The 16249-nt window shown below is 35.5% G+C and overlaps 1 protein-coding gene across 2 annotated transcripts in view; it reads right to left on the bottom strand.

The window, feature by feature from the left end:
* Window positions 1–232: 232 nt before the first annotated feature.
* Window positions 233–16249, bottom strand: part of ZNF782 (zinc finger protein 782) — a 57962-nt gene continuing 41945 nt past the window's right edge. Inside the window, exons 4-5 of one of the 2 annotated variants that reach the window (XM_049115587.1) lie at window positions 10325–10420; window positions 233–3499 (exon numbers count right to left, since the gene is read on the bottom strand). In XM_049115587.1, the coding sequence (XP_048971544.1) occupies window positions 1632–3499; window positions 10325–10420 (1964 nt within the window). In that variant the 3' untranslated portion in view covers window positions 233–1631. Of the gene's footprint in view, window positions 3503–10324; window positions 10421–16249 lie in introns of both variants that reach the window. The other variant, XM_025423055.3, reaches the window with a different exon arrangement.

Here is a 16249-nt window from a genome sequence, read left to right as displayed (position 1 = left end):
AAAATGTAGTATGGGATTCTGAGTTTTCAGTTACTTCCTGTAAAGGTTTACTTGTTATTAATCTACATGTGAAAGTATAGCTGATGCCATAACAGTTACTGAGCAAGGGGTACATAATTCTATTACAGTGATGTTTAGTTCCAATACACATATAAATACCTGGCATGCATGAATACAAACTCACATAGATTAAAAAAAGAACTCAGAAAATATTCACATACAGGCAATGCTGTTTAGTTTATGCAATTTATTTATTCATTCTTTTAAAGTGTCTTATTCTAGTGAATGTCTGTTATCAATATTGTGTTTCATTAACTGTTTTAATAATACACATGAAACAACAGTTTTATAGAACAATTTCTATGTAGATGCTATTACTTACCTTTCTCAAATTGATAGATTCTCCCCCTGTAACACATTCTGAGAAAGATTAAAGTTTGATGACTTGTTGAAAACTTTTATACATTTACAATTCAATTATCATATATTTAATGAGATGTTATTTTTTGGTAAATGTTTCCTACATATGTTGAAATGTTGAATTTCTTTCATTGATATTTACCTGACTGATGAGGAGTTGTGGATAAAAACTATTGTCAGGGGTTTCTCCTGTTGTCAGGTTTCTGATATATGTTGAGTTCAGATATCCACAGAAATCATATTCATAGGCTTTATTAGTTAAGGGTTGGTGAGTATATGTCAGTATAAAGTATACTCAAACCTGCAGAAGCTCAGTAGAGAACAAGTTTATTTCCTTGCTGCGAAAAGTCTGTGTATACAGAGGATAAAATTCCATTCCACAGTCACTCTTTACCCTGTTTCCTAGTGTCTTGTACTCTCCGATTTTCAGTGCATGAGCCCAGAGTTTCACTGAGAGTAATCTCCACTCCATTCTGCTAAGGGACAGGAGAAAACATTGAGAATTTGAGGGATGTACTAAGTGAGATGGGTCATTGACCACCACATTCTAGTAGCCAGAGGTTATTAATAGGACCCCATTTGGATGACACTGGTTGAGAAATGTAGACTAGGTGCAGCATGAGGGAGAAGAGGAAATTTTTTTGGGGAACAATTAATAGTCTTTATATGGCATACAGGAATTATTTCTGCGTAAGTCCAATTGAGGGCTGATTTATAATAGAAGAGTTCCCCACATCCATTACCTCATTGTGAGGTCTCTAACCTCCATGTATTTTCTGTTGAACTGAGAAAGATGGCTTTTGGCAAAAGCTTATCAAAATGCTTATTATATATTCTGATTTTTCATTGTATCATTTCTCTGATAAGTAAATTTTGATTACCGACACAAAATTTTCACATTTTTATTACATTACACTACTTTTCTGCAGTGTAAGTTTTCTGATGATTAAGTACAGAGTATTTTTCACATTAATTATCTTTGTAACTTCTTTGCTGAGTGGTCCATAATGAGGACTGCATTCTGGATGAAATACAGCCCATATAAAATATATTCCAAGAATTTCTCTCCTGTGTAAGTTCCCTGATGCAAGGCTGGCATCTTGCAGAGAAATTTGCAATTGTTTATTCATATGGTTCTCTCTCTTTCTCTTTTATATTGTGAGATTTGATTTCTGGTTCAATGGTTTTCCAAATTCTTTACATTCATACGTTTAACTCCCTGTGTGGGCTTTCTGATGTTCTCGTAGGCTTGATTTCTGGCTGAAAGTTTTCCCACATTTATCACATTTATAGGGTTTCTCCCCTGTGTGAGTTCTCTGATGTACTCTGAGGTTTGACTTCTGGCTAAAAGCTTCTCCACAGTGATTACATTTATAGGGTTTCTCTCCTGTGTGAGTTCTCTGATGTTTTCTTAGGACTGACTTCTCACTGAAAGCTTTTCCACATTCATTACATTCATAGGGTTTCTCCCCTGTGTGAGTTCTCTGATGTCCTCTGAGATTTGATTTCTGCCTGAAAGTTTTCCCACAATCATCACATTTATAGGGTTTCTCCCCAGTGTGAGTTCTGTGATGCACTCTGAGGTTTGATTTCTGGCTGAAAGCTTCCCCACAATGATTACATTTGTAGGGTTTCTCTCCTGTGTGAATTCTATGATGTCCTCGGAGTTGTGATTTCTGACCAAAAGCTTTCCCACATTGATTGCATTTATAGGGCTTCTCCCCTGTGTGAGTTCTATGATGTTTTCTGAGACCTGACTTCAGTTTGAAAGACTTCCCACATTCATCACATTTGTATGGTCTTTCCCCTGTGTGAGTTCTCCGATGATTCCTTAGGCCTGACATGTGGCTGAAAGATTTTCCACATTCGTTACATTCAAAGGGTTTCTCCCCTGTGTGAGTTCTCTGATGTACTATAAGGATTGATTTATAGTTGAAAGATTTCCCACATTCATTACATTCATAGGGTTTCTCCCCTGTGTGAGTTCTCTGATGTATTCTTAGACCTGACTTTGCACTGAAAGCCTTCTCACAATCATCACATTTATAGGGTTTCTCTCCTGTGTGAGTTCTCTGATGTTTTCTTAAGCGTGACTTCTCACTGAAAGCTTTCCCACATGCATGACATTCATAGGGTTTCTCCCCTGTGTGATTTTCCAGAGGCTGAATCAGGAAAGAATTCATAGAACAGGATTTTCCACATTCATTACATTCATAGGGTTTCACTGTAATGTGAGTTCTCTGATGTATGTTGAAACCTGACTGGCAAGTTAATGTCTCTGTACATGTGTCATAATCAGAGGATTTGTCTGTCATGTGAGTTCTCTGATGCACTGGGAGGGCCAAATTAGGACTGAACTTCTTTCCATATTCAAAGGGTTCCACTCCTATATGATTTTTCTGATGTTCTCCAATGTGTGAATTTTGGCCGGCAGATTTCCCTTCTGTATCAGTTCTTTGTGTGATCTTGCTGAAATTATTTCTGTTTTCAGTACATTCAAATTCATTAAACTCATAATGATTTTTCTCTGGATTATTGCTATGAGAGATTATAAGAGTTGGTTTATCACATTGTTTTCCCCCATATTTACTGAATTTATAAGATTTCACTTTGGGGGAGGTACTCTCAGATGTAATAAGGGCAGTCTTTTCAAACAAAGTGTTTCCACATTCATTGTACTCAGAAGCCCGCTGCAAAGTCGGAATTGTTTGATGTTGAATGACTTTCTCTTTATAATTGAAGGCTTTCGCATTTTTACTATAAACAAATGATTTCTCTCTGGTATTAATTCTGCCCTCCTTAATACTGAGGAGCCATTTCTCACATACATTAAGCTCATGAACCTTCTTTCTTGAATATTGACAGTGTGGAGCCAATGAGCTGAGATGCAGGTAGGTAGGTCCTGCAGTGTCAAATTTATACGGCATTGTTCTTGCATGTAAAATGTTTATGTCCAGATTACATGGTTTTCCTGAAATCTCTTCCTCTGTAGGCAATGATTTATTGGTGAATAAAACGTGCCACAAATATTTTCCTTGGCTTTCTAGGCTCTTCTTTGAAAGATGATTAGGTTGGGAGTCTTCTAAAAATGAGAAAATTAAAAATACTTTATGATATTTAACACACTTATTATGCAATGGGACTTATAGATATATGCCCTATTATGTATTTGATGCTTTGGTTTCTGGATCAGTTTCCCAACAATAAAGTAATTCTAAGCACATATTCTCTCTTTTTTATTAAAAAAACAACAACAATCCAAACATTTTGTAGTAGAAAGAAAAGAAGCTAGAAATAAATATACACATGTATTTGGCATCATAAAGTATAGTTTTCAAAACTGGTTAAAGAAGAAAATATAAAGGAAAGGAACAATTGATAATTGAGAATATATTCAAGAGAATTGGATCTTGGGAACAGAAAAAACAAAAGTAGTGAATGGGATGAATTCAAAGGTTAATCAGTTCAAAGTAGATTAAAGGTTTCCAATGGATTTATTTGAAACAGAATTTGCATTAGGGAAAAATATGAGTCTAGATTCTTAGTCAAATATAGATTAAAATGGTAGCATAATCATTAGTCTCTATGATTCCCCTTGGAGCTCCATTTTTTTCCAGTCTACAAAACACTAAAATTAATTTATAATGGCACCAACTTCCTCATGGTAAAAGAAAAAAAAATTCTATTTGCCATGCTTTGATTTTCTCTGCGGTATCATTCACAGAAACATTAGTGTAACAGTAGAAGTTAAAAAAAAAAAAAAAAGATGGGAGCTAAGAGTAATTTTTCCACTTATATTGGAGTCAATGCTCTATCCTGGTTCTGGTACCTTGGTATTATAACAGGGTTGTTCAATAGTGAATATCTCTTGGTCATCAAACCTCATCTTTTCTCTTTTTTACTTGCTCATTTTCCCCAAACTACTCTTCCTTGCCCAATCTTCACTTCTGTTTTCCAACCTATCTAGTCTTGACTGTGAGAATCTTAAGGATCATGTTTCAAACTGGCCCTAAAAACTACAAGTATCTTTTATATTTATTCACCATAAGTGTCTTGTACATATTTAACTGTTGTTGCCCTGCTACTACACAGACTCCTAGTAAAAATGTCAGGCCTATACTAAAAATATTTGAAAGCCTTGAATACACTGTCCTAAGCAACAAGAAATGAAAGATTTAAGTGATTCAGGGAAACAAAGTTTAACACTAACTGCATGTTTATTATGCATTCTAGTTACCATTCCACCAGTCCACAGTATTTTCTACTCTAATCTTGATGTCAGTCCTCATTACACTTCCAGTAGTAACTTTATACACACATTCTTTCCCTAATTTACCCTCTATTCTAGCCTTAGGACTATATAGCAAAGCTATCTTCCTAAAACTTAACAAGAAAAAGGCTTCTCATAGCTTCTCACAAATTTAAGCAACATTTATTTTGAAATAGGAAAGAAGTATCATTCTGCCTGTATCATTCATTTTAACAAGAAATATATAGAAAGCACCCATATTTGTGACTCATGATTTTTAAAGTAAATTACCATAATCAAACTCAGGATGCATCTTCAAATTGATGGCAAGTGCATAGGTTAATGGACAGCATATTCTCTTTCTTGGTTGTACTCAAAAGTTATGTGGTTGTACTTTAATCAACAGCCCTTATATGATATGAAATGTATTGTATGCAGCTTTGCCCACTTTTCCAAAATGAAACTCTTACTGTGATATTCTTTGCATCCTTCTGTAGTGTAAGTTAAGTCAGTGGTCCATAAAAAGCAGTGTGCCTCAGAATTACCTAGAGAGCTCTGCATAAACAAGGGCCCAGAACGATTGCTCATCTACACCTAAGGATTCAAAAATCCTAGAAATTTGACTTGGGCATTGCATTTATGAAGAGTGTCTTCTGAATGAATCAATATGAGATAGTTATCTCCACCTAGCTTAAGAATCAATCCACAATGTTATTAAAAATATTTATTATATGATACATACTAAAGTAAGGAAGAATGAAATAGACCATTCTTTTGGAGGAAATCATAATCCAGGTGAGTAAAGAAGCTCATTCAACAACCGTATGTTATCTGGCACAGATATCTCATTGTTTTTTTGACATGTCCATCAAATTAAAGAGCTTACAAAAGAGAGAAAGTCTAGGGTAAAGTATTCCAAAATTATATTACAGAAGTAGGAATCTATCACAAAACTTATAATGAGTTAATAGTGCTTTCTTTCCTTTTTTTAGCTGAGGTTAGTATTTTATTTTATTTCAAGAACTACCTTTTGCTTTATAATTTATACCATTATAGTTTTTATTACATCTTTTACTTTACTTACGCTTTCTTTTACAACTTTCTTGCTTGTTAAAAAAAAAGTATACTTGACCTGTGTTTTCAAGATCAGCTGGTCAAAGAGTGCCAACCACCCCTATGCACAGAGAAAATCTGTGTATGACTTCTGACTCCTCAAAACCTTAACCACTAATAGCCTATGGTTGACCAAAAGTTGATTAACACATATTTTATAATTTACATGTATTATATACTGTATTTCTACAATAAAGTTAACTAGAGAAAAAATGTTATTAAGAGGAGAAAACACATCTACAATACTTTATTGTATTTATTGAAAAAACCAATGTATAAGTAGATCTGTGCAGTTAAAACCTGTGCTGTTCAAGGGTAAACTGTATTTGAGTTAAAAAAATTCTTCACTGCTCTATCTACTGTCCAAAGGTGGTCATTTATAAAAAACATTTTCAATAAAATTTTTTTCTAGATACTGTATAATTTTGATTTACCTTTTGATAAAATACTTTGTTGAAAGATATATATTCATCACTGATTTTAAGATAGAGGGATTTTAACTTTTCTCATATTGCTTGCAATTTACAGTGTTATTGAACAATAGTATCTATACTTTGTGGAATTGGTCTATAATACGTTTACATTTTCTCAATGTTCCAAGGTCATTTTATTTTGTTTCTTAGAAGATTTATTTATTTATTTGACAGAGAGAGAGAGAGAGAGAGAGAGAGTGTGTAAGCATGGGGGTGGCAGGCAGAGGGAGAGGGAGAAGTGGGCTCCCCACGTAGCAGGGGAGATGCTTAACCGACTGAGCCACCCAGGGCCCCCCCCCCAAGGTTATTTAAAAAGAGGTTTTATTTCTGTTTTCAGAAGAGAGTTTTGAAAGGCACTTAATAGGTTCATTTTATAAAATATGCTATGTATAATGTCTAGACCAGAGGCTGGTACACTTTCTATATAAAAGGCCACAGATAATGTTTTGGGATTTGCGGGTCATGCATCTCTGTTGCAACTGTAGTTGACCCTTAAACAACATGAGGATTAGGGGTGCCAACTCCTCCACACACAGTTGAAAATCTGCATTATGACTTGTGACTCACCAAAAATTTAACTATTAATAGCCTGCCATTGACTGGAAGCCATATAGATAACATAAAGTCAATGAACACATTTTATATGTTACATGTATCATATACTGTGTTCTTACAATAAAGTTAGCTAGAGAAAAAAAACCCATAAACATAAAAAATATTTACAATAATATACTTACTGTATTTATTGAAAAAATTCCACATGGAAGAAAACCTGTGCAGTTTAAGCCTATGTTGTTTGTGTAGTTCAAACCCATGTTACTCAACTCTACCTTGGAGTGTGAATACATAAACAAATAGATATGCCTGTGTTTCCTTACAAAAAAAAAGCAGCAGGCAGGATTTGACCTAGGGGTAGTTTTCTGAGCATTATTCTAGAGTCCACTAGAGTCTGTTATGAAATCAGAGGGACATATTAGGGTCTTCTATACCTAATGTATACCTACTTCTCCTTACAACTCCTGCCAGTTTTTGTTTTATGAATCTTGATAATTTATTTGATGTACTAATATTCAAAACTTTTATATGACCTTAAAATAAAAACTTCTTTAGCTTGGGAAAGACACAAAGAGATAGAAAAATATTCCATACTCATGGATTATAAGAATTAATATTGTGAAAATGTCAATGTTACCCAGGGCAATTTACACGTTTAATGCAATCCCTATCAAAATACCATGGACTTTCTTCAGAGAGTTGGAACAAATTATTTAAGATTTGTCTGGAGTCAGAAAAGACCTCAAATAGCCAGGGGAATATTAAAAAAGAAAACCATACCTGGGGGCATCACAATGCCAAATTTCAGGTTGTACTACAAAGCTGTGGTCATCAAGACTGTGTGGTACTGGCACAAAAACAGACACATAGATCAATGGAACAGAATAGAGAATCCAGAAGTGGACCCTCAACTTTATGGTCAACTAATACTCGACAAAAGACTATCCACTGAAAAAAAGACAGTCTCTTCAATAAATGGTGCTGGGAAAACTGGACATCCACGTGCAGAAAAATGAAACTAGACCACTCTCTTGCACCAGACACAAAGATAAACTCAAAATGGATGAAAGATCTAAATGTGAGACAAGATTCCATCAAAATCCTAGAGGAGAACACAGGCAACACCCTTTTTGAACTCGGCCACAGTAACTTCTTGTAAGATACATCCATGAAGGCAAAAGAAAAAAAGCAAAAATGAACTATTGGGATTTCATCAAGATAAGAAGCTTTTGCACAGCAAAGGATACAGTCAAAAAAACTAACAGACAACCTACAGAATGGGAGAAGATATTTGCAAATGACGTATCAGATAAAAGGCTAGTATCCAAGATCTATAAAGAACTTATGAAACTCAACAGCAAAGAAACAGACAATCCAATCATGAAATGGGCAAAAGACATGAACAGAAATCTCACAGAGGAAGACATAGACATGGCCAATAAGCACATGAGAAAATGCTCTGCATCACTGACCATCAGGGAAATACAAATCAAAACCACAATGAGATACCACCTCACACCAGTGAGAATGGGGCAAATTAACAAGGCAGGAAACCACAAATGTTGGAGAGGATGTGGAGAAAGGGGAACCCTCCTGCACTGTTGGTGGGAAGGTGAATTGGTGCAGCCACTCTGGAAACCTGTGTGGAGGTTCCTCAAAGAGTTAAAAATAGATCTTACCTCCGACCCAGCAATTGTACTGCTGGGGATTTACCCCAAAGATACAGATGCAATGATATGCCAGGACACCTGCACCCCGATGTTTCTAGCAGCAATGTCCACAATAGCCAAACTGTGGAAGGAGCCTCGGTGTCCATCGAAAGATGAATGAATAAAGAAGATGTGGTTTATGTATACAATGGAATATTACTCAGCCATTAGAAATGACAAATACCCACTATTTGCTTCAATGTGGATGGAACTGGGGCGTATTATGCTGAGTGAAATAAGTCAATCGGAGAAGGACAAACATTATATGGTCTCATTCATTTGGGGAATATAAAAAATAGTGAAACGGAATAAAGGGGAAAGGAGAAAAAAATGAGTGGGAAATACCAGAAAGGGAGACAGAACATGAGAGACTCCTAACTCTGGGAAACGAACTAGGGATGGTGGAAAGGGAGGTGGATGGGGGGTGGGGGTTACTGGGTGAGGGGCACTGAGGGGGGCACTGATGGGATGAGCACTTGTTGTTATTCTATATGTTGGCAAATTGAACACCAATAAAAAATAAATTTATTAAAAAAATAAAAACTTCTTTAGCTTTATCAAAATGTCCTTTTTCTCATCTGTTTTTGACATGAATTGAACCTTAAGTATTAGCTAGGTGAATAAATATTGAGTTTTATGCCTTTGGCTTAATAATTGATGACTATATTTCATACTTTGTATATTACTTTGTAGGCATATCTCTGATACAATCTGATGGCATATTATTTTAATAGGTGAATTTAATTCATTTCTATTAATTGATATGGCAGGTGTGTTTACCTTATTGTATATTATGTGGTGTGTTTACATAGCTTTTGTATAAAACATTTAACACAGCAGGCCTGAGACTGTTAACCCTTAGATGGTTGGCTTTTAAGATTAGCCCCTGGCTGACAAATGTGAACTTAGATTTTGAGATGGTTCCCAAAAACCTAGTCTCTAATGAATTTTCCAAGTAGACAACATTTCGTATGTGTTGTCACATTCACTGCTCAGGATATTGGAAGTTCACACCTGGTTTCCTCTGGACTTTGTCCCGTTTCTCTTTGCTAATTTTGCTTTGTCCCAATCATTTCACCTTATAAATCTTAGCTCTGAGTATAACTATATGCTGAGTAACAAAGAATCAATGAATGTGATATGTGGTGGTTGTCCTGGGGACTCTTTTCATTTTTGTATTTGATGTATAGTTGACATACAAGATTACTGGGGAGGACTCTTTATTCAGCTTTGTAAGAAACTTTTCTAGTAACAGGTCTATTATCTTTGCTCTGGCAAACATATTTAACTTCTAACAATTAGGAGGGCTACAGTTTGCCCTAGTAGTCATCCTTTCCAATTATACAATTCCTTAATCATCTATATATTTATATGATATCTAGTAAGTCATTATTATATAATGATAAAATTATGGTTCCTTTCTCTTCTCTGATCTGCTGATTCTTAATTTTAGTTGCTTCATTAACTTTTCTTAGTTTTTATCTTTTTACTGTTAAGTATATGGAGTTTATTATTTAACTTTTCAGCTTCAAATGGAATACTTATTTCCCATTGTTACAGATGAGAATATTAACATGCTTACAATCTACTCCTTGTGCAAGCTGACCCCTTCCACATTTTATTAGATCTATTATTTTTATAATTTCAAATGCAAAAGACTCTAAAAGGATAGTGCTGAAAAATTCAAACTGCTCACTTCCAGCTGATTGCTCTGCTTTGTTCTGTTTTTTTTTTTTTTTTTTTTTAAGCTAATCACTTTGGATCTAATTTTCTTGGATGTCTTCTACCAGTATTCAATAACTCACCTGGGGAACTTTCTCTTAGAAATTCTTTCTTTAGTAACCATGGATCTTCTCCTTGTTCCAATGTGAAGATCAGTTCTGGTTTTGTAAAGCAGTACCCTGTAAATGGAAAATAATTTAACACTTGAATTTGCTGCAAAGGTTTCACTATTTCTGAAAATGAAGGAAGATTCAAAAATGGCACATTCAGGGTGCTCACTACAACTTTTCTGGGAGGCGATCATAAAAATGTTTTCTAATGTTTATAAAGGATCAATCTTCTTAAACCCCCAAATCACAAGCCTAAGTAATGTTAAATTCTAAAATGGTCAATGTCTATGTTTTAAATAAGAGATTTCAGAAGAACTTCCTAAACTGGTCCAGTAGAGTAAAAGGAATTGATTTACCTCTCCATATCACACATCTAGCATACAAATTATATACTAATGGGATTTAAACTTTAGACACCAGGCAGTGCAAACAGGGATACTTGAAAACAGAAAAACGAATGAGGTGAGTCCTATTGATTATCGCATGTTGATGTAAAATGAACATAAACTTTAAACAATTTTAAAGAGAAAGGAAGAGGTTTTTTTGAGCCCAAGTCAGGACAATTGCTAGGGGTGTACAATCTTTACAAGCAAGAGAGTGGTCCAGAGAATGAACATTTAGTGCAGGGTTCTTTACATAGAGTTACAGATCCTCAAGAAGGATATTCCAGAAGGTTACAGATTGCATCTTATGTTTTTATTATATTCAAGGCTATGTGATTTGAATCTTATGGGAACCAGGGAGAGTTTTTGTTTTGTTTTTTGTATTTTTATGTTTGGAATGCTCTTTTTTTTTTTTTAAGATTTTATTCATCCATTAATGAAAGACACAGAGAGAGACAGAGAGAGAGAGAGAGAGAGAGAGAGAGAGGCAGAGACACAGGCAGAGGGAGAAGCTGGCTCCACGCAGGGAACCTGATGTGGGACTCAATCCCAGGACTCCAGGATCACGCCCTGGGCTGAAGGCCAGCGCTAAACCACTGAGCCACCCAGGGGTCCCCCCACCTTTTTAAAGCAGATGTACAATGTGTGCATGGGGCAGAAATAGAGCCCAGGTTTTGAAGTTTTGCTGAGTCATTCTGGCCTTAATAAATGTTAAAGCATAACTTTCCTGAGAGCTCAGGAGCAGGGCCCATAAACATTACAAACTGAAAATTTCCCTTATCACACAGCCGACTGCAAATAAGAATTTACAGCCTACAAACAATAAAAACCAAAAAAGCCTACCTGATTCAGTAACCTAAAATAACATAAATGAATTAAAGGAAGCCATGACAACTGGAATTGTTAAGGATGAAATACTAAAGAAGGAAAAGGAGCACTGATACTGAGTCTTAAATATTTGCAAAAGAGTCTCCTAAATACTAACTGGTGTAAATTAACAAAAATACTCAAGGATGAGGAAAGACCAGTGAAAAAGAGCAGACTTAAAAAAATCATCAAAGCCATACACAGATGTAAGAAGTTTCTGTTGCCACTAGCCAAGGTAGAAAAATCTACTTCATGGCCAATGGAAAATACCAGAAAGATGTTTATTGCTTAATAGTGGAGCCAAATTAGTCTTAAAATGAGCTCTAATCTAACAAAACAAAGCTTAAAGCAACCGTTAAAATGATCAAATCAATTCCAAGTAACTTAACTAATTAACCAGAAAAGGCCTCAAAAGATTTAAAATAATAAAACAAAAGTAGTAGCTAATAATCTAAAATTCACAACACTCTTCACCAATAAAAAAAATACCTAGTTATGAATAGAAGTAGGGATATACAACCCTTACTGGAGAGAAAATTAATTAGTAGCGACAGAGTAGGAAATGCATATGATAAAGCTAATAATAAAGGCTACTTGAAACAGTAAATATGTATCATATGTTCAAGAAGAGAAAGAAAACATTAACATGATGAAAACAAGCAGGAACTTACTTAAAAAGTTCCTGTTTGAAGAATATATGAAATGAGAAAACTAACCAACCAACAAGAAACAAGGAAACATTAAAGAGGATTAAGATACCATATAAGAAAAGATAAATAACATAATGGATGACTTTAAGGCATGAAAGAAAAAGAAACCCACAGTGAAAAAAGACTGTAAATAATAGTAATAATAATAATAATAATAATAATAAACAGAATTCTGTGACCCATGTGATAATAAATCAAGTAATTTAACACATACGTAATAAATATTTCAGAAGAAAAAGATAAAAACATTTGAAGAAATAATGGAAAAGTGTTCAAACTTTGATGAAGTGTACAAAAAAATCCTAAAAGCTTAATGAATTAAGGAGAAGAAACATGAAGAAATCCACACCAGGGTATACTGTAATCAAACTGCTAAAAACCACTGATAAACAGAAAATCAGCAATTCTATATGTTATTGAGTGCTAAATAAAATAAATGTTCTCTTGATCCCTGTTATCAATTTCATCCTTCTCCTTACCTACCTCCCTTCTGGCAACCACTAGTTTCTTCTCTGTATTTGTTTGTTCTTTTTCTTTGTCCTTTTTTGGGCTGTTCATTTGTTTTGTTTCTTAAATTTCAAGATGAGTGAAATCATATGATATTGATCTTTTACCTGATTGTTTCGTTTCACTTAACATTATACCCTCTCGATCTATCCATGTAATTGCAAATGGCAAAATCTCATTTGATGAAGAGAAAACTTAAAGAAGGCAGAGAAAGGTATAGTGTATATTAAGGAAAAAAGAATGCTTACTTCTTGTCAGCAATTATATATGCCAAAAGACAATGAAGTGACAATTTTAAAGAACTAAAAGAAGTCAACCTATAATTCTATATTTAGCAAATATAAGACATTTTCAGACAAAAGCTGAATTTATAACCAATTGACAAACATTACAGGAGAAGCTTAAAAACAAAAAAGAGCTTCAGACAGAAGAAACATGGTATCAGGTGGAAATTTGGATTTCTACATAGAAATACAGAGCACCACAATCTGGAAACATGATGATAAATATAAAATGCACTTTACTCGTTTTTAGAAATTTTTATTTATTTTTTAGTTTTTAAAAATATTTTATATATTTTTTAAGATTTTATTTATTTATTCATGAGAGGCACGGAGAGAGAGAGAGGTAGAGACACAAGCAGAGGGAGAAGCAGGCTCCATGCAGGGAGCCCGATGTGGGATTCAATCCCGGTTCTCCAGGATCACACCCCTGGCTGCAGGTGGCACTAAACCACTGCGCCATCGGGGCTGCCCCATTTTTAGAACTTTTTAAAAAATGGTACATTATCTTTTAAAATAACAACAGCAATATACTGTAAGGTTTGTAACATATATACATATCATGTATACGTATGTGTATGTAAAATATATGACAACAGCACATAAGATGAAAGGTAAAAAGTGGGCAATTACAAAATTTTCATAAATGAAATAATTTGAAGGTAGATTGTGTTAAGTAAAATTATTTGAAGGTAGATTGTGTTAAGTAAAAGTTGTATGCTGCAAATGTTAAAGCAAACACATATCCATAGGAGAGGCAAAGCTAGTTAATTACTGATATAAATGTAATGAAAGCATTAAGAACATACAGTTAGGGGATTCCTGGGTGGCTCAGCAGTTTAGTGTCTGCCTTTGGCCCAGGGTGTGCTTCTGGAGTCTCGGGATCGAGTCCCACATCAGGCTCCCTGAATGGAGTCTGCTTCTCCCTCTGCCTTTGTCTCTACCTCTCAATCTCTCTCTCTCTCTCTCTCTGTCTCTCATGAATAAAGTCTTTTAAGAAAAATAAATAAAATCATACAGTTAACCCAAAGAAAGCAGCCAAAGCAGAAAAATGGGGAAAAATAGATAGCAAAAATAATAAATAGCCATATATGGTACATTTACTATAAAATGGAAGTGGTCTGATCATTATTTTTTTAATAATAAATTTATTTTTTATTGGTGTTCAATTTACCAACATACAGAATAACACCCAGTGCTCAACTTTTCAAGTGCCCCCTCAGTGCCCGTCACCCATTCACCCCCACCCCCCGCCCTCCTCCCCTTCCATCACCCCTAGTTTGTTTCCCAGAGTTAGGAGTCTTTATGTTCTGTCTCCCTTTCTGATATTTCCTACCCATCTCTTCTCCCTTCCCTTCTATTCCCTTTCACTATTATTTATATTCCCCAAATGAATGAGAACATACAATGTTTGTCCTTAACCGATTGACTTACTTCACTCAGCATAATACATTCCAGTTCCATCCACGTTGAAGCAAATGGTGGGTATTTGTCGTTTCTAATGGCTCAGTAAAATTCCATTGTATACATAAACCACATCTTTATCCATTCATCTTTCGACGGACACCAAGGCTCCTTCCACAGTTTGGCTATCGTGGACATTGCTGCTATAAACATCGGGGCGCAGGTGTCCTGGCGTTTCACTGCATCTGTATCTTTGGGGTAAATCCCCAACAGTGCAATTGCTGGGTCGTAGGGCAGGTCTATTTTTAACTCTTTGAGGAACCTCCACACAGTTTTCCAGAGTGGCTGCACCAGTTCACATTCCCACCAACAGTGTAAGAGGGTTCCCTTTTCTCCGCATCCTCTCCAACATTTGTGGTTTCCTGCCTTGTTAATTGTCCCCATTCTCACTGGTGTGAGGTGGTATCTCATTGTGGTTTTGATTTGTATTTCCCTGATGGCAAGTGATGCAGAGCATTTTCTCATGTGCATGTTGGTCATGTCTATGTCTTCCTCTGTGAGATTTCTGTTCATGTCTTTTGCCCATTTCATGATTGGATTGTTTATTTCTTTGCTGCTGAGTTTCATAAGTTCTTTATAGATCTTGGAAACTAGTCCTTTATCTGATACGTCATTTGCAAATATCTTCTCCCATTCTGTAGGTTGTCTTTGAGTTTTGTTGACTGTATCCTTTGCTGTGCAGAAGCTTCTTATCTTGATGAAGTCCCAATAGTTCATTTTTGCTTTTGTTTCTTTTGCCTTTGTGGATGTATCTTGCAAGAAGTTACTGTGGCCGAGTTCAAAAAGGGTGCTGCCTGTGTTCTCCTCTAGGATTTTGATGGAATCTTGTCTCACATTTAGATCTCTCATCAATTTTGAGTTTATCTTTGTGTATGGTGAAAGAGAGTGGTCTATTTTCATTCTTCTGCATGTGGATGTCCAATTTTTCCAGCACCATTTATTGAAGAGACTGTCTTTCTTCCAGTGGATAGTCTTTCCTCCTTTATCGAATATTAGTTGACCATAAAGTTCAGGGTCCACTTCTGGGTTCTCCATTCTGTTCCATTGATCTATGTGTCTGTTTTTGTGCCAGTACCACACTGTCTTGATGATCACAGCTTTGTAGTACAACCTGAAATCTGGCATTATGATGCCCCCAGATATGTTTTTCTTTTTTAAAATTCCCCCAGTTATTCCGGGTCCAACTCCTGGTTTTGTTGATCTGTTCCACAGTTCTTCTGGTCTCGATTTTGTTGAGTTCTGCTCGAATCTTTATTAACTCTCTTCTTCTGCTGGGTGTAGGATCTATTTGCTGTTTTTTCTCTAGCTCCTTCAGGTGTAAGGCTAGCTTTTGTATTTGAGTTCTTTCCAGTTTTTGGATGGATGCTTGTATTGAGATGTATTTCCCCCTCAGGACTGCTTTTGCTGTATCCCAAAGATTTTAAACGGTTGTATCTTCATTCTCATTAGTTTCCATGAATCTTTTTAATTCTTCCTTAATTTCCTGGTTGACCCTTTCATCTTTCAGCAGGATGGTCCTTAACCTCCACGTGTTTGAGGTCCTTCCAAACTTCTTGTTGTGATTGAGTTCTAATTTCAAGGCCTTATGGTCTGAGAATATGCAGGGGACAATCCCAATCTTTTGGTATCGGTTCAGACCCGATTTGTGACCCAGTATGTGGTCTATTCTGGAGAAAGTTCCATGTG

Source organism: Canis lupus, chromosome 1, assembly GCF_003254725.2.
Source record: "Canis lupus dingo isolate Sandy chromosome 1, ASM325472v2, whole genome shotgun sequence".
Lineage (NCBI taxonomy): Eukaryota > Metazoa > Chordata > Mammalia > Carnivora > Canidae > Canis > Canis lupus.
The sequence above is the reverse complement of the archived record's forward strand: the minus strand, read 5'-3'. Positions and strand labels throughout refer to the sequence as shown.